Source organism: Oncorhynchus tshawytscha, linkage group LG04, assembly GCF_018296145.1.
Source record: "Oncorhynchus tshawytscha isolate Ot180627B linkage group LG04, Otsh_v2.0, whole genome shotgun sequence".
NCBI lineage: Eukaryota > Metazoa > Chordata > Actinopteri > Salmoniformes > Salmonidae > Oncorhynchus > Oncorhynchus tshawytscha.
In genome coordinates this window covers 54,052,019-54,071,398 of record NC_056432.1, presented here as the reverse complement: position 1 = coordinate 54,071,398, position 19,380 = coordinate 54,052,019, and the positions used below count along the sequence as shown (strand labels likewise).

At 44.5% G+C, this 19,380-nt stretch overlaps 1 protein-coding gene and 1 long non-coding RNA gene across 3 annotated transcripts in view; one reads left to right on the top strand and one right to left on the bottom strand.

Annotated features, from left to right (window-relative positions):
• The window catches only part of LOC112249007 (activating molecule in BECN1-regulated autophagy protein 1), a 95,767-nt gene extending 86,926 nt beyond the window's left edge, over positions 1 to 8,841 (bottom strand). Inside the window, exons 1-7 of one of the 2 annotated variants that reach the window (XM_024418560.2) lie at positions 8,599 to 8,841; positions 7,736 to 7,933; positions 7,571 to 7,629; positions 7,276 to 7,459; positions 5,249 to 5,421; positions 5,033 to 5,099; positions 3,434 to 4,950 (exon numbers count right to left, since the gene is read on the bottom strand). In XM_024418560.2, coding sequence (XP_024274328.1) covers positions 3,434 to 4,950; positions 5,033 to 5,099; positions 5,249 to 5,421; positions 7,276 to 7,459; positions 7,571 to 7,629; positions 7,736 to 7,867 — 2,132 coding nt within the window. In that variant the 5' untranslated portion in view covers positions 7,868 to 7,933; positions 8,599 to 8,841. The remainder of the gene's footprint in view (positions 1 to 3,433; positions 4,951 to 5,032; positions 5,100 to 5,248; positions 5,422 to 7,275; positions 7,460 to 7,570; positions 7,630 to 7,735; positions 7,934 to 8,598) is intronic. The other variant, XM_024418561.2, reaches the window with a different exon arrangement.
• A 1,929-nt stretch (positions 8,842 to 10,770) lies between these two features.
• Positions 10,771 to 14,824, top strand: LOC121846372. Its single transcript, XR_006083251.1, has 2 exons — positions 10,771 to 11,680; positions 12,083 to 14,824. It is a non-coding gene; the product is annotated as an uncharacterized LOC121846372 (long non-coding RNA).
• Positions 14,825 to 19,380: the final 4,556 nt, after the last annotated feature.

The following is a 19,380-nucleotide window of genomic DNA, read 5'->3' as shown; positions in this document are numbered from 1 at the left end:
CTAGAATCTAAAAGAGACGTGAACATAACAGAAAACCAAACTTCAGTTTGGTCATTTGCTTTCCAGACGCTTGACGGACTACAGATTAAACCCAATGCCTTGGCCTCGTGTCAGACAAAGTAGAGCAGCACCCTCAGGGTGCTGGAGAGCTCTCCACACAACAAGCCCCAGCATTAGGCTAGATAATGAGGGGTTGAGCAGGAAGGGCAACTTCACATTGTTAAAGTTCACAACACTGCCCTTGAAACAGAGGCTAATTGCAACCTTCCAGGGCATGGAGGATGGATTGGGATTGAAGCGAGAAGGAAAATGAGAGGGGGGGAAAAAACCATTACCGTGTGTGTTTTCAATGACTGTAGCTAAATGTTATGCAAATATTAAGATATCAAATATTTCACTTTTTTCATTTCACCGTTTCCTAAAATAGGCATTACTTTCTTGCCTGGGTACCCAAAATCCTTGCTCCAGCCAAACGCCACGCTCAAGGATGTTAGTTTCTTCTCCGCAATGAGTCTGGATCTGAGTACCTTCCAGACGATTTGTTGAATGGAAATTCATTCTAGACCATCTGATTGGTTCCAGAAACTGATGGGTTGTGCCAGAGCACACATGGGTGAAGTGGCATTTCGAAAATTCGTCAATGTCTTTAATACTCTTCATTGCCATCAATGAAGATAAAACCAGTCTCCGACTGAATTATGTTGCGAACAATAGAACAGCGGAAGAATTGAGTTTGTGTCGTGTTTTGCAGAGCCCATCATATCCTCATAGTTTGTGCAACTACAAATACAATGGCTTGTTCATTAAATAGCTTTTATAAGTGTTCACAGCAAATACCTATGCTAATTCCCAAACCAATCCTAATAGCCTAGGTCTAACTTCTCCTATTCTAGAAAGTTGTCAATGGTAGTTGCCACAGGAGAGGCAGAGTTGTCTTGGCAATCATCTCTAAATATTTAGTCAGTAGCATACTGCCACCAAGTGGAAAACTGAAGCAACACGGAGACAGTCCTGCTTCTACAGGTCTATTACAAATTAGCTTGTGTCCACCATTTGATTGGAATGATGGGAAGTCGATCCCCGGCCGAGTCACACCAAAGACTCTAAAAATGAGACCCAATGCATCCCTGCTTGGAACTCAGCATTAACAGGATTGAGAGTAATGCTGCATTCAACACAACTTTGACATTTCCAACTTGGAAACTTTTAGAAAGATGAGGTCTGAGCTTCCCACTTGTTAAGTATCACAATCAGCCAAAAGAAAGCTCTACGCAAAAAAACTACTGTATGAAAAGTGACACATTGTCGACCTTGTAGTTTTGAGAAAAAAAAGCCTTTTGTGGGCTTTTTGAATGGTATTCTATTTGCAAAAACGTAACGCAATGACTTTCAGTGTAATAACTTAACAAAAGACATCTTGCAAAAGTAATTTCATACACACAGTACCAGGCAAAAGTTTGAACACACCTACTCATTAATTTATTTATTTGTACTATTTTCTACATTGTAGAATAATAGTGAAGACATCAAAACTATGAAATAACACATATGGAATCATGTAGTAACCAAAAAAAAGGTGTTGAACAAATCAAAATATGTTATATTTGAGATTCTTCAAAGTAGCCACCCTTTGCCTTGATAACAGCTTTGCACACTCTTGGCATTCTCTCAACCAGCTTAATGAGGTAGTCACCTGGAATGCATTTCAATTAACAGGTGTGCCTTGTTAAAAGTGAATTTGTGGGATTTATTTCCTTCTTTGAGCGAATCAATTGTGTTGTGGGGGTGGTAGGGTTGGTATGCAGAAGATAGCCCTATTTGGTAAAAGACCAAGTCCATATTATGGCAAGAATAGCTCAAATAAGCAAAGAGAAACGACAGTCCATTGTTACTTTAAGACATGAAGGTCAGTCAATCTGGAAAATGTCAAGAACTTTGAAAGTTTCTTCAAGTGCAGTCGCAAAAACCATCATGCGCTATGATTAAACTAGCTCTCATGACGACCGCCACAGGAAAGGAAGACCCAGAGTTACCTCTGCTGCAGAGGATAAGTTCAATAGAGTTACCAGCCTCAGAAATTGCAGGCCAAATAAATGCTTCACAGAGTTCAAGTAACAGACACATCTCAACATCAACTGTTCTGAGGAGACTGTATGAATCAGGCCTTCAAATTTCTGCAAAGAAAGCACTACTAAAGGACACCAAAAATAAGACGACACTTGCTTGGGCCAAGAAACACAAGCAATTGACATTCTACTGGTGGAAATCTGTCCTTTGGTCTGATGAGTGTAAATTTGAGATTTTTGGTTCCAACCGCCATGTCATTATGAGACGCAAAGAAGGTAAAGGGAAGATCTCGGCATGTGTGGTTCCCACTGTGAAGCATGGAGGTGGTGGTGTGATGGTGCTTTGCTGGTGACACTGTCAGTGTATTTTTTTTAAATTTTATTCAAGGCACACTTAACCAGCATGGCTACCACAGCATTCAGCAGCAATACACCAACCCATCTGGTTTGCGCTTAGTGGGACTATCATTTGTTTTTCAACAGGATAATGACCCAACACACCTCCAGGGTGTGTAAGGGTTATTTGACAAAGAAGGAGAGTGATGAGTGCTGCATCAGATGACCTGGCCTCCTCATTCACCCAACCTCAACCAAATTGAGATGGTTTGGGATGAGTTGGACCCCAGAGTAGAGGAAAAGCATCCAACAAGTGCTCAGCATATGTGGGAACTCCTTGAAGACTGTTGAAAAAGCATTCCAGGTGAAGCTGGTTGAGAGAATGCCAAGCGTGTGCAAAGCTGTCATCAAGGCAAAGGGTGGCTACATTGAAGAATCTAAAATAAATGTTTATTTGTTTAACACTTTTTTGGTTACTACACGATTCCATGTGTGTCATTTCATAGTTTTGATGTATTCACTATTATTCTACAATGTAGAAAATAGTACAAATAAAGAAATAGACTTGAATGAAAAGGCGTGTCCAAAATTACCCTGATGACTGCACAAGTTTGGAAAACACCTTTTATCAACAAAAAATAAAAATGCATTTAAAAAGGAGGGGGAAATATTACCATATTAAGGGATATAATGTTTTTTTAATAAAATAAAAACAATCTGGGATACTGATGTGAGCTGCACAGTTGAATGAGCACAAAAGCATAACATGCAAAGTCTGCCTGTATGATTAGACTAACGACAAGCATGGGGTGACTTGGGATGATGTGTACGTCTTGTGGTAGGGCAGACTTGGAAGCGTATAAGATGTGTTGAATGTTGCATCTGGTACTGCCTCAAAGTCAGAGTTCAGCCACCAGGCCATTCATGCTACTTCCAGCATATTGGAAAAAGCTATGCATCAATTATGTTTTTCATTTAAACAAATTGCACAAAATATTGATAACATAGAACTTAACACCTGATTCTCTCACCTTCTCAGGTAATCGTCATCGTGGTTTTCGTCAGGCATTTCTTGGTTTAAGGCCTCTTGTGGTACATTCACCGCTGGACTTGGACTGACAGACGGTCGGTAAACTCTCTCCCACTGGCCTGTCTCCTGGTTATATACCAACCCCACCGCCTGTTCTCTCTGTGAGCTAGGGGATCCCCGGTGAGTGAAGGCTGTGTCCCCTCCAGGTTCATCAGCACTGGGCTGTGGCTGTAATAACTGTCTCCTGTCAGAGGACTGGGGAACATGTAGCACCGTCGGCCTCATTGTGTGAAAGGCAGGGTTGGGGCTTGGGGGCTGCCATGAGGTGCTCCCCTCCTCTTGTGATGGGGTCTGGCCAGTGCGTTCCCAGCGCTGTGTACCTTGGTTAAACGTGAACAGGTTGTGGCAGACCCTGCAGCGGTTCATATGGCCGCGGGAGGGACCAGAACCACCATCACTGCTGTTGGGGGGCTGATAATGGGGGGTGACAGGCCGCTCACACTCTATGTTATTATTGAGCATCTCCCGTGTCTGTTGCTCTTGGCTGCTCTCTCCACCAGCACCACCTGACTGCTCCATTTCCTGCATGCGATCATACTCCATGAAGTAGCGATTCAAGTTGCACTGCAGCACGTTACGGATCGAGGTGGGGCTGTTGCTCCCTCCCTCCCCAAGAGAGTGGTGTCCACTACTAGTGCTGGGTCCATCTACAGAGCTGTGTCCACTGGTGTGAGGGCTCACTACTGCTGGGGGCAAGCTTCCTCCCTCTGTGGTAGAGGTGTAGACAGGCGACTGAAAGGAGCCCTCCTGCTGCCTCAGCACAGACAGCAGGTTGACAGAGGATGCACTAGTCCTGGGTGGAGATACCCCAACACCCCCACTACGCTCAGGCCGCATGTTGAGCATGCTGCCCATCCAGTCTGCTCCTGCCAGTCGCCCAGAGCACTCCAGGCCTGGCTGCTGGTGGCCCTGGTTGGTTATAAGGCCTGGGATGCTGCGCTGGCCAGGGCCTGAAGATGGAGTGCGTAAAGAGTGTCCTCTAGCACTGCCGTACACACTGCTGAAGGCAGAGGGACGGTGTGAGGAGCGAGGCTCAGAGGGCTGCCGGGGCTCAGTGCGAGCAGAGGAGAAGGTGGAGGCATGAGACTGGGCCTCCAGGCTCTCAGGGTCAGAGGGGTCCTCTCCAGATGGTGAAGGGGCTCGGGTGGCAGAGCACCGACTGCAGAAGCAAACCATACCAAGGTGTTGCACACAACCCTGGTAGGGGGGTCGGGAGCGATTACGCAGGGCAGAATAATGTCCAGAGGGAAGACTAGGAGAGTCAGCAGCACTATTGGCAGCGGGTGCAGGAGGATGCTGTTCCTCAGACTGTGAGCCGGAGTTCCTCGATGACAGGATGTGCAGGAAGTTGTGGAGAATGGGTGTACGGCGGACAGGTTGGGACTGTAGGAAGGATCGATGGCGAAAGTGGGGCATCTCCACGCTATCCATGGGGACCTCCGAGTCATCATCACTCTGCTGAAAAGCACACAACAGGAACACAATGTTCTTGATATGATGCAACTGACCTTAAATAATGTAAAGTATTAAACAGTCTCACCTGTTGGTTAGAGGGATTCACTATAGCGGTCAACAGGTAATGACCCAGTGGGTCAAACCTCACCAGTCTGCAACAGAGCATTTGCATGTGTCATTAGCTACGTTTTGCTTTGACTCGGTTTCCAAATTCAGATATTGCAGCAAAGTTTCAACAAGTCAAGTAATCGAACACTGTGGAAATGATAGGGAGATCAAGAAGGTGGAGCTTTTGTCAGACCTGACTCTCTCTGTCTCGCTGGCAGTCTTGACCAGGGCAAATGGCTCCCTCCTACTCCAGTCCCAGAAGTGAACCTCATTGTTTGTTGCTATGAGAAGGAGCTGGGCAGTAGGGTGAAAGGCCAGGGAGGCAATGGCCACATTGCTCTCAGTGAACCAGCTCTCACTGCCACCCTGGGCATCAGAGGGGCCACACAATGTTCAAAAGAAGAAGATTAGTGTCAATATTATGCACATGCACAAAAACCCAGAATGTCATCCAACTATTTTTAAGAGAATGCACAGAAATCGATTGGTAAGGAATAAAACTTGTGATGCAAGAGAGGACATGGTTACCTACACCAGCGCCACACACAGAGATAGTTAGAGATCTCTAGTTGGATATAACCCATTTTTGCATGGACACTGCCATAGAGCCTCACAGTGGAGGTGTCAGATAGTACCCATAAAACCTAGTAGTCAAACATGGAAATGGTTCCTGAAGTTTTTCCACCATTAATTTTGACCATAGGGAATTTTAGAAACACTTAAAGGGCTGTGATTCGTGTAGGCGTACCTAGTGTGACATTTTGATAACCGTGTAAATCGCTCTCAGACAGGGTAACTTCTATCAATATATTCTGCTCCATTTATGCTCAGATTTGAAAATGCTAATTAGCATCAAAGTAGACATCATGCAAAACTACAAATCCCTGCAAGCTCCTGCACATTATCTCTAGCGGACATCTTTGCTAACAGGTATTATGACAACTTAAAAGTTGTTCACAGAATTGTCAATTGAAAGAAATCTTACCAATTTATTCATTACTAGATTTAGCTAATATTAGATAGTTAATCCAGAGATTCTTACCTTTGCCTCGATTCATCAGTCTAGTCCAGATCATCATAACATTTGTAGTTCTTTATGATAGCCACATTAGCATTACATTTTTGTGGGATAAATACAGGCGAATATATTGATACAAGCCACTTTGTCCTTGAGAGATTTACAGTTATCAAAACATCACACCGGGAAAAGCAAACAAAAACAAAACATCCCTTATTTTAAGTGTTTCTAAAATCCCCTATAGGAAAAATGAAATGGTGAAAAAGAAATTGAAACCATTTCCCTGTTTGACCTCTAGGTTTTATGGGTATTATGACTCATATTGTGGTACTCTATCGAGGGCTTTCACCATTTTAAAGTAGTCAACTGGATGGGGATTCATAAGGGTTGGGAGGGATCAGCCAATGCTCAGAGCATTGGCTTCTTCTTCAAATTGGGTTACCTGGTTTGTAAATGGCTTTAAGCTGTATCACCGCCATCTTGTGGCCACAATAAATGAATGACAAGATTTGGTTCAGGACTCCTGCACTGCAGGTGGCGGTAAAACACCAATATACGCTGTATGCTATTTTCAAACACAAAAAAAAATGAAAATAGACTACTTCAAAATGGAGATGGCCTCAATGGCGCTACCCGTGCTCTTACATGTGCCATAATGGGCCAGAAAATGAGAGATTCTCAATTGGTTTTACTCAACTCATCTGTCCTGCTTTTGAAAAAGTTCAAAGGTAATGGAGGAGCGGCAGCGAGAATAAACAAATGAGCTTGTATGAAATAAGACTCTCCGCTCCATAAGGCAAATTACATTTACAGGGGTGAAATCCCAAAATAAATGTGTAGAGTGATAAAAACAAATATAGCTAGTTGTGGAAGACATTTTGCAGATGAAATAATAAGTGGCGTATCCTTTTTAAAGGTGTGCATGCTTTCTCCTTTGAGAAAATAGCTGATTCAAAGGGGGTGTGGTAGATTTTAAAACACTTCTGCACTAGCCGCTGAGTGGAATACTCTTGTGTATCAAGGAAGTGAGCAAACTCCTCCATGCGCCTACTAATTAATTGACACCGTCCTCAACCACATATCAGTTTCCAGTTCACGGAGGAGTCTAGGAGAATATCCCAAAGATGAGTCGTCTAATTAAGTCTATTGTAGCACATGTAGTCCCCGAGGTTCCTTTGCATGAGAAGATGACAGCCACTCACATGCAGGTCCCAGATGCGAACCTCTCCATCCAGACATCCCGAAGCCACCAAACCAGGGATGGTAGGGTGAAAGGTCAGACACCAAGGAGTGCGGCGATGGCCCACCAGAGAGTGAACACACTTTCCTGTCTTAATCTCGGTGATATAAATGTTGTGGTTGACATGAGTGGAGGCAATTAAGGTCCTATATGAAGGGAAAACATTAACAGTTAACATACAATCTTCCAGTCTTGGTGTCTTTCTATCTCCTCCAGACAAAAAATGTTTACAACATTTTATTGGATGACATTCTGACCTGTCCGGGCTAAAAGCCAACAGGAAGGTAGAACGAGGGCTGTCCGGCAACTCCACTTTCTGAGGAAAATAAAATAAGAGCACATAAAAAAAGCACCCACTCATGTCAGTTAAACTTGTTACATTGCACGATTTCCATCCATGCCTCACCAAGGATGCTCCTTACCTGACTCTGCCATTTCATCCGCCGGGTCTTCTCCTCAACAAGCTGTTGCAGGAGGCGCTGGGAACCAAGGCCACGGGCCCCACGCTCCCGGGCAGATAAGATCCGCACCGAATTCTTTGGGTAGACAGTCATCTCAAAGATCAGGCCTTCATTCCTCTCCTTCACACTGGTGTTTGTTGGTCTCAGTCACCAAAGGGTCTAAGCAAAAGCCATATGAAAGTGTGTCTGTGGCTAGCTTGTAGTCTACACCTTTACCTTGCATGATGAAATCCAGCTGTTGATGACATAACCATGTTTGTAGCTAACTAGCTAGCTAAAAGAAAAATGTTTATTATTAGTTACCTAATGCACTGCAGTTCTCATTTGTTAACAGCCATGAGGTGCTGATGAAAATGTTGCCACAAGTGGCATGAATAATGAACATATGTTAGTTTTACACAATTATAACGTTAATGGCAAAACAACTGTAGTGGTGTGGGTTCAGGAAGAACAACCGAAATACAGAGAACCACAACGAAAACAGGCTGTCATTAAACTTAAAAATGCTAGTTAACCCAACAAATGTGGGCCATTATACTGGAGGACGAAGATAGTATCGCCAATAACAGGTTAGTTATTAGTTGAAAAATCTGACAACGTTTTGTACAACCAGGCCTGTAACTACCAGTATATTTTTCGGTTAAATCACATTATCTTGTGTTACAATCTGTAGCTACCGGTCTCCCAATTAACTAACTAGCTCGCTAACATGCCAGCGTTTGTCCAACTCAAGCAAGAACTGGCGTTGACAACCAACCCCATCAAGACATTGCATTGGCCTAACACAACTAGCTAACGTTAGCGATACTCGACCATGTCCCTACCTTTTCCCACTGCTACGGTTGGAATGTTCTTGTCGACTTAGCAAGTTACATATATTCGACTTTTACTAGCAACTGAAACTATCTCGTATATTTTCTCCGATGTTTGTATATTGTGTTGACCAACTGTCGTTAACAAGCTAAGCAGTGTAGCTAGGCTAGCTATTAGCTATGTTCTCCAAAACATTAGCCAGCTGGCCAGACCAGCCACAGCTCACCAGGCATTACTAGTTGAACACAGGAACATAGGTGGGCGCCACAAAACCGATAATTTTTTTTTTGCAGTGCAAGAAATAGCTAGTTTACAAAGGGTCCATATTGCTTTAAAGTAAGCAATGTATTTATAATCTACATGTATCGCTATTTCTATATGTTTTACAGAAAACATGTATACATATAAGTTCATGATTATACAACGTAGCGTTTTCCAAACGGGGTCTGGGCCATAAAATCCTGGTCCTCATCCAAACGGTTTATACAATAACGGTCCTTATGGTTGTCATATGTGCTAGAATGATTCATAAAAAAAACTTTAATCTCAAAGAGAACACGTTTTCTACTAAAACACTGGACGCTGATCTAGCATAACATTTTAGCTTCTGCACAGTTTGGATTGATTGATTGGATCATTTAAAAAAATACATTTAAGCAAAGATTTGTAAAAGTGACCGGTATTGCACAATATAGTCGGGGACTTATTTCCATTTTGGTCCCTATTTTTAACAAGATTGTTACAAGATTGTTTGGCTGGTAGTTTATTCTTTAGATGTTTGGGGCTGCTGGTGAACCATGATGTGCATACATGATCAAAGTGACACTGGACTAGCGCACTAGCTAGGTTTCCATCCAATTGACGACAGATTTTCATGAGAATATTGTAAAATCTTCTTAAAAACAATATTTCAGAGTTTCGTTTCGGACACTTTAGCGCCGGGACAACATGACAGGGAAGATTTTGGCCAAATGAGCCACATTTTCGTTTCGTTAAAAACAGTCTATAACAAATGACAAAACCACTATTCCTTGTGTTTCGATGTGCAGCACACCTTATAGCCTATTTTTGGTTTTTATTCTACTTTCCAAAAAAAAAACATTTTCCACCTCACGGTTCAGCTGTCAGAAATTTGAGCACTACATGTATCGGGGCTACGGTGTCCACTGTATAATATTAACATTTTAATTTAAAAAAAATATATACAGCCTATTTGAAAGAAGAGAAGCTTAGGCCTAACCCCAGAGAGCTAGATAGACAGGTGCTTCTACACCTGCAATGCTTGCTGTTTGGGGTTTTAGGCTGGGTTTCTGTACAGCACTTTGAGATATCAGCTGATGTACGAAGGGCTATATAAATCAATTTGATTTGATTTGACATAAGCACACACCGACATGCATTTCTTTATGTGAGATGGTTACTACGTCTGGTATACAAATATAGACATTCATGAGGCTAATTAGTTAATTTTCTATCATAATATTTTCTATAAAGATAAGCAATGTATTGTTAGGAGTAACTCTGGTTGGCCTGAAACAGTCTTCCTCATCTCAAAAACATCTCAAAAACTGTTGGAGCCCCTGGGCTCTCTCAATTCAATTCAATTTCAATTTTAAGGGCTTTATTGGCATGTGAAACATGTTTACATTGCCAAAGCAAGTGAAATAGATGAACAGAAGTAAAATAAACAAAAAATTCAATAAACAAACAGGTTGTATTTACAATTGGGGTTTGTTATTCACTGGTTGTCCTTCTCTTGTGGCAACAGGTCACAAATCTTGCTGCTGTGATTGCACACTGTGGTATTTCACACAATAGATATGGGAGTTTATCAAAATTGAATTTGTTTTCATATTCTTTGTGGGTCTGTGTAATGAGGGAAATATGTGTCTCTTGCACATAGTCAAAGATTTCCATGATTTTGGATCAGTCACAGTGGTCAGGTATTCTGCCACTGTGTACTCTCTGTTTAGGGCCAAAAAGCATTGTCACGTCTTCTCCCGCTCCCCCTCTCCGGGTGGTTTACTAATCACAGGCTTTGACATCCATCATTACGCACACCTGGCACCATTGTTACGGTCACCTGAGCCTCATCATGAAACACACCTGGTCTCCATCACTTCACTGATTACCTCCCCTATATCTGTCACTCCCTTAGTGTTGTTCCCCCAGGCACTATTGGTTATGTGTTTCATTTCCAGATGGTATTCTTGGTTTGTATTGTGCAATGGTCACGGCATTATTAAACTCACCACCTGCTTCTTGACTCCCAGTGTCTCTGTTACAGAATACTTCCTCAACAAAGGGAAGCAGCAGAAAATCAGGCCATCTCCCTGATGTTTGACAAACAATGATAACTACTTTGTCAACACCGCGACTAGCTGATGCAACTGGCGATGGCTATGGAAGAGGTTCTTTGTGGTCTTCAACATCTCGAACATACCTGAGAGGATACTAGTGGATGACACTCTACCACCAGTTGAGCCAGCCCATCCAACAGTCTGCCCAGGTCAGTGATGCCTGGGTGGGTGTAGGCTACGGCTATCTGGGAGAGAAGAAGAGCTGGCTTCTTATGAGGGGTTCATGGTGGGGTTCATGGCAGTGTTCACAGTTATCTTCGCTCATCCACCGGAGGGCAGAGGTGATGAGTGCCTACTCCAACTATGGTGGGATGCCAAGACTGCTGCTGAGTACACGCTCACCTTCCAGACAGTAGCAACATTCAGCAGATGGCATGAGCCAGTGCTCTGTATGCTTTTCAGAAGAGGACTGCATGAGGAGGTCCAGATGGAACTTGCATGTCGGGATGACAACCTCCTTGGCTGCACTCATTGCGATAGCCATCAGTCTGGTTAATTAACTTTGGGAGCGTCGGTACAATTGCTTCTGTCCTTCCCTTAGTGACCACTCTGTATCAGAGCCTGAACCCTTGGAGGTAGGGGTCACACGCCTCCCTGCGGCATAGTGACAGAAACTGCTGGGGCTCTGTCCCTGTTGTCGTTAAGGGGAGTTTAGCAGTGTCCGGTATGTTTTTACTTGGGATCCACGAGAGCAGAGGGACGGTCATGTGATCTTCCACCTCCTGGGGCAGAGGTGAGTTGTCAATTTTCATAGCTATCTACCAAACTTTTTTGTGTCGATCACACTAGTTGGCTGACCCTCATGTTTCTAGAGGGCTCCCGAGTGGCGCAGCAGTCTATGGCACTGCATCTCAGTGCTAGAAATGTCACTACAGACCCTGATTCGAATCCAGGCTGTATCACAACTGGCCGTGATTGGTAGTCCCATAGGGCGGCGCACAATTGGCCCAGCGTCGTCTGTGTTTGGCCGGTGTAGGTAGTCATTGAAAATAAGTATTTGTTCTACACTGACTTGCCTAGTTAAATAAATGTATTTTAAAAATACAGTGCTTGTGGATTCCGGTGCCCTGGGGCTCTTTATTGACTACAGTCCCTCTCTGAACGTCACCTCATACCTGCTCTCCTCTGTTTCCAGTTCAAGCCCTTGATGATCGGTGCATCTACTAGGATCTGGGACCACTCACCGTGGAGTCCATGAGAACTTTCCCTTCATTAGTGGAGGATTACAATCACGGACTGGGCACCCGACTGCTGGATGACCTGCTTTCCCATTCCATGTCGGTTTAGTCCTGTGGTTGCCTTTTAGCCCAACATCCTGGAGGTATACAAAGACCTGTGGGAGTTGGTTCCCAAAACCCGCGCCACTAGTCTCCCTCATCGTCCCTGGGACTGTGCCATTGAATTGCTTGCGGACTCTGCGCAGACGCATCTATACTGTCTGTGGCTAAGGCCATGCAGAATTACATCCGTGAAGCGAGCCATCACAGTTTCATCCACACATCTACCTCTCCTGCTAGTGTGGTGGCTCACCAAGTCCCGTTACACTCCCGTTGGTGCCGGCAGCTATCGAACAGCTCCGCAGGCCGCGTTCTTTATCAAATTGGATCTCTGCGGAGTGCATACGATCTCATCTGGGAGAGGGATGAATGGAAGACTGCTTTCAGCATGATGTCTGGTCACTCTGATGCCTTTTGGCTTAGCCAATGCGCCGTCAGTGTTCCAGGCATTCGCCAACGAGGTGTTACGGGACATGCTCGGATGCCAGGTGGATGTCTATCGACAACATCCTCTTCTACTTGGCTACCTTGGAGGATCACATCGCGTAGTCCTGGAAGATCTCCTGGCCAACCAACTATTTGTCAAGGCAGAGCAGTGACAATTTCATCAGGAAGCTGTCTCCTTTCTAGGCAACCAGAACCGCCCGCAAGGAGTGACGTTGTCTCTGGATATCCAGGTTTTACTCGTAGTACTCCATCTCCAAGAGGTATTGGTGGCCAACCTTGGTGAGGGATGTTATTCGCTATGTCAACTCCTGGTCCATGTAGTGATTTATTAACGTTATTTTCCTTGCCAAAAAAACGATACGGATTTTTAACATTTGGCTTTTTTTTTTAAAGTCTTCTAGTGTAGTTAAAACAGACGCAGCGGTCTAAGGCACTGCATCTCAGTGCATGAGGCATCACTACAGTCTCTTGTTTGAATCCAGGCTGTATCACATCCCGCCGTGATTGTGACTCCCATAGGGCAACGCACAATTGGCCCAGCATCATTCGGGCTGTCATTGTAAATAAGAATTTGTTCTTAACTGAATTGCCTAGTTAAAGGTTACACACACCGCACTAACCAATAAGTTAATTTTCTGGCATTTATGAATGTCCCCATTGCAAGTAAAACATAATTAAAACCTATTTATTGTACTTACTTGGTGTTTCGTAGAGTCGTTTCATCCTCAAACAGGACTTCTATGGAACTCAGTTTGCGTGTTACTAACACTTGTTGACCAAAGAACCAATCATCAGGACCTTGACTATGACTGCACGTCACATAGTAATTTAACACGTTCATTAGAGTAACTACGTAAATTATCACTCGTATTTCATTTCACAACGATTCATCGATACGTATGCTATGATGCTTGTAAAGTTGTCTCGCGCACCTGCCCTTCCCCAAGCTCTGGACAGTGCTTGTCGTAAAAGAAAAAGCTAGAAAAGTGGATGTGTTGCAAAAAAAATGTTCTTTCCCAAATACACAGCAAAACTACATCTGTTTCAGTAGCTTTAGTTAGCTAAGTGTCATGTAAATTTGGGTTATTTTAGAAGACTGTTATTTGATTAATGGGCGTCTGACCCATCTGTGAAACTAGCCACAATAAGGATTAGACACAATAGTGGACTGTGCGGTTAGCGTTCAAAATAAGTGTCGCATAATTCTAATATTTGCATCACTGTAAATTACTTACTGTAATGAAACGGGCAGGGAGCAGGCCTCCAACTCTCGACCTTCTAGCTCGAAGTCCAGCGCGCAATCGACTGTGCCCCAAAAGCATACTGCGGAGTCGATATCCGCGCTAGTAAACGCAGGGTCGTTACAATACTTTTATTTTGAAGGGAAACAGCAAATTCCACTTGAGCCTTATTCTTATTGTGGCCAGCTTCACAACCCGGTCCGTCGTGCCTCGCTAGGCAGATGAAGCTAGCTAGGTACCAAGCAGTAGCGGACTGAGCCCCAGGAGAATTCCCGGTGGGCCAGTCAACCTCTGGGCCGCCTTTAGTAGTAAAATATATAGAGATGTATTAATCAAGTTGGCAGAAAGTTGAGCGACACTGGCCAACCCTTCCCCTTTTCCCCAGACCTTAGCCCCTTTTGTCTCGCTTACATTGACACTGACAGCTCGAAAACTAGCTACAATAGAAAAGGGAAAAAATGTGAGGGTGGGGCTGACAAGTTAAGAGACTAAAGAGTCAAAAGTCTTCACTCAAAAGCAAGTGAATGTAAAAAAACGAACCGACTTATTCGGTGGTGGTAGTACTAGTAGTGCCACAGACGCTAACATTGAAGTGCTCGACCGGCCAAGAGGAAGATGCCACAACCCGGTTTGCCGGTGGAAGAGTAGATGGAGAGGACAGCGAAGCCAAATGTGGGCACATATCTACCGCTTCGCCTACACTAAATGTGTTACAAATACATGTTATATCCGAATTTGAGTGGAATGCAAATACTATTGGTCAGCTACTGCTGTGTAAATGTACCAGAAAGAATTGAGGTCAAGACGTTCAGTAACCGGGTGTTCAAACCGGATAGCGTGAAGTACTCAAATTGACGCCTAGCAAAGCTCTGGATGCCTAGATTTCGCGAACATTGGTTGCAAATAGTGTACCTATTGTAAAACCAATCATGTCCTTACCCTTTCAAATTCATATTTTGTGCGGGAGAATGTGATAACAACAGTGATTTGCTAACTATGATCCTCATCTCCACCGGTTCCTACCACTTCGCCTCTTTCGAGACAATGCATTGAAACTCATCATCAAATCAAATGTATTTGTCACAAACACATGGTTAGCATATGTTAATGCGAGTGTAGCGAAATGCTTGTGCTTCTAGTTCCGACAATGCAGTAATAACCAACAAGTAATCTAACAATTCCAAAACTACTGTCTTACACGTGTGTGTGTGTATAAGGGGATAAAGAATATGTACATAAAGATATATGAATGAGTGATGGTACAGAGCGGCATAGGCAAGATACAGTATATGGTATTGAGTACAGTATATATAAATGAGATGAGTATGTAAACAAAGTGGCATAGTTAAAGTGGCTAGTGATACATGTATTACATAAAGATGCAGTAGATGATATAGAGTACAGTATATACGTATACATATGAGATTAATATTTTTTATTTCACCTTTATTTAACCAGGTAGGCTAGTTGAGAACAAGTTCTCATTTGCAACTGCGACCTGGCCAAGATGAAGCATAGCAGTGTGAACAGACAACACAGAGTTACACATGGAGTAAACAATTAACAAGTCAATAACACAGTAGAAAAAAAAGGGGAGTCTATATACATTGTGTGCAAAAGGCATGAGGAGGTAGGTGAATAATTACAATTTTGCAGATTAACACTGGAGTGATAAATGATCAGATGGTCATGTACAGGTAGAGATATTGGTGTGCAAAAGAGCAGAAAAGTAAATAAATAAAAACAGTATGGGGATGAGGTAAATAAAAATGGGTGGGCTATTTACCAATAGACTACATGCAGTGATCGGTTAGCTGCTCAGATAAAAGTCTCCAACTTCAGCAATTTTTTTTTTTTTTTTTGCAATTCGTTCCAGTCACAGGCAGCAGAGAACTGGAACGAAAGGCGGCCAAATGAGGTGTTGGCTTTAGGGATGATCAGTGAGATACACCTGCTGGAGCGTGTGCTACGGATGAGTGTAGCCATCGTGACCAGTGAACTGGGATAAGGCGGAGCTTTACCTAGCATGGACTTGTAGATGACCTGGAGCCAGTGGGTCTGGCGACGAATATGTAACGAGGGCCAGGCCGACTAGAGCATACAGGTCGCAGTGGTGGATGGTATAAGGTGCTTTAGTGACAAAACAGATGGCACTGTGATAAACTGCATCCAGTTTGCTGAGTAGAGTGTTGGAAGCAATTTTGTAGATGACATCGTCGAGGATCGGTAGGATAGTCAGTTTTACTAGGGTAAGTTTGGCGGCGTGAGTGAAGGAGGCTTTGTTGCGGAATAGAAAGCCGACTCTTGATTTGATTTTCGATTGGAGATGTTTGATATGAGTCTGGAAGGAGAGTTTACAGTCTAGCCAGACACCTAGGTACTTATAGATGTCCACATATTCAAGGTCGGGACCATCCAGGGTGGTGATGCTGGTCAGGCGTGCGGGTGCAGGCAGCGAACGGTTGAAAAGCATGCATTTGGTTTTACTAGCGTTTAAGAGCAGTTGGAGGCCACGGAAGGAGTGTTGTATGGCATTGAAGCTCGTTTGGAGGTTAGATAGCGCAGTGTCCAAGGACGGGCCGGAAGTATATAGAATGGTGTCGTCTGCGTAGAGGTGGATCAGGGAATCGCCCGCAGCAAGAGCAACATCATTGATATATACAGAGAAAAGAGTCGGCCCGAGGATTGAACCCTGTGGCACCCCCATAGAGACTGCCAGAGGACCGGACAGCATGCCCTCCGATTTGACACGCTGAACTCTGTCTGCAAAGTAATTGGTGAACCAGGCAAGGCAGTCATCCGAAAAACCGAGGCTACTGAGTCTGCCGATAAGAATATGGTGATTGACAGAGTCGAAAGCCTTGGCAAGGTCGATGAAGACGGCTGCACAGTACTGTCTTTTATCGATGGCGGCTATGATATCGTGTAGTTCCTTGAGCGTGGCTGAGGTGCACCCGTGACCGGCTCGGAAACCAGATTGCACAGCGGAGAAGGTACGGTGGGATTCGAGATGGTCAGTGACCTGTTTGTTGACTTGGCTTTCGAAGACCTTAGATAGGCAGGGCAGGATGGATATAGGTCTGTAACAGTTTGGGTCCAGGGTGTCTCCCCCTTTGAAGAGGGGGATAACTGCGGCAGCTTTCCAATCCTTGGGGATCTCAGACGATATGAAAGAGAGGTTGAACAGGCTGGTAATGGGGGTTGCGACAACGGCGGCGGATAGTTTCAGAAATAGAGGGTCCAGGTTGTCAAGCCCAGCTGATTTGTACGGGTCCAGGTTTTGCAGCTTTTTTTGAACATCTGCTATCTGGATTTGGGTAAAGGAGAACCTGGAGAGGCTTGGGCGAGTAGCTGCGGGGGGGGCGGAGCTGTTGCCCGAGGTTTGAGTAGCCAGGCGGAAGGCATGGCCAGCTGTTGAGAAATGCTTGTTGAAGTTTTCGATAATCATGGTTTAGCCTCAGTGCAGTGGGCAGCTGGGAGGAGGTGCTCTTGTTCTCCATGGACTTCAGTGTCCCAGAACTTTTTGGAGTTTGAGCTACAGGATGCAAACTTCTGCCTGAAGAAGCTGGCCTTGGCTTTCCTGACTGACTGCGTGTATTGGTTCCTGACTTCCCTGAACAGTTCCATATCGCAGGGACTATTCGATGCTATTGCAGTCCGCCACAGGATATTTTTGTGCTGGTCGAGGGCAGTCAGGTCTGGAGTGAACCAAGGGCTGTATCTGTTCTTAGTTCTGCATTTTTTTGAACGGAGCATGCTTATCTAAAATGGTGAGGAAGTTACTTTTAAAGAATGACCAGGCATCCTCAACTGACGGGATGAGGTCAATGTCCTTCCAGGATATCCGGGCCAGGTCGATTAGAAAGGCCTGCTCACAGAAGTGTTTTAGGGACGTTTGACAGTGATGAGGGGTGGTCGTTTGACTGCGGCTCAGTAGCGGCTACAGGCAATGAGGCAGTGATCGCTGAGATCCTGGTTGAAGACAGCAGAGGTGTATTTGGAGGGCCAGTTGGTCAGGATGACGTCTATGAGGGTGCCCTTGTTTACATATTTAGGGTTGTACCTGGTGGGTTCCTTGATGATTTGTGTGAGATTGAGGGCATCTAGCCAAGATTGTAGGACTGCCGGGGTGTTAAGCATATCCCAGTTTAGGTCACCTAACAGAACAAACTCTGAAGCTAGATGGGGGGGCGATCAATTCACAAATGGTGTCCAGGGCACAGCTGGGAGCTGAGGGGGGTCGGTAGCAGGCGGCAACAGTGAGAGACTTATTTCTGGAGAGAGTAATTTTCAAAATTAGTAGTTCGAACTGTTTGGGTATGGACCTGGAAAGTATGACATTACTTTGCAGGCTCTCTCTGCAGTAAACTGCAACTCATCCCCCTTTGGCAGTTCTATCTTGACGGAAAATGTTATAGTTGGGTATGGAAATCTCAATCTTTGGTGGCCTTCCTGAGCCAGGATTCAGACACGGCAAGGACATCAGGGTTAGCAGAGTGTGCTAAAGCAGTGAGTAAAACAAACTTAGGGAGGAGGCTTCTGATATTGACATGCATGAAACCAAGGCTTTTTCGATCACAGAAGTCAACAAATGAGGGTGCCCGGGGACATGCAGGGCCTGGGTTTACCTCCACATCACCTGCGGAACAGAGGAGGAGGAGTAGAATGAGGGTGCGGCTAAAGGATATCAAAACTGGTCGCCTAGAGCGTTGGGGACAGAGAATAAAAGGAGCAGATTTCTGGGCATGGTAGAATATATTCAGGGCATAATGCGCAGACAGGGGTATGGTGGGGTGGGGTGCGGGTACAGCGGAGGTAAGCCCAGGCACTGGGTGATGATGAGAGAGAGGTTGTATCACTGGACATGCTGGTTGTAATGGGTGAGGTCACCGCATGTGTGGGAGGTGGGACAAAGGAGGTATCAGGGGTATGAAGAGTGGAACTTGGGGCTCCATTGTAAACTAAAACAATGATAACTAACCTGAACAACAGTATACAAGGCATATTGACATTTGAGAGAGACATACAGCGAGGCATACAGTAATCACAGGTGTTGAATTGGGAGAGCTAGCTAAAACAGTAGCTAAAACAGTAGGTGAGACAACAACAGCTAATCAGCTAGCACAACAGCAGGTAAAATGGCGTTGACTAGGCAGGGAGGCTCGGATTAACTACACACAGAGCCTGAGTGTGGCTGGGGCCGACAGATAAAACATAAACAAGCAGAATGGAGTACCGTGATTAATGGACAGTCCAGCATGCATCAGCTATGTAGCCAAGTGATCAGTGTCCAGGGGGCAGCGGTGGATGGGGCAGGGAAGCTGGACTGGTGAGTATTATCCAGGTTAAAAAACTGGCTCTCTGTGCAGAGGGTAAAAGGTAAAAGCAGCTAGCAGTGGCTAACAATGACTAAATAGCTTGTAGCTAGTTAGCTGGTTAGCTTCTGGAGGTTCTTGAGTGTTTTCTAA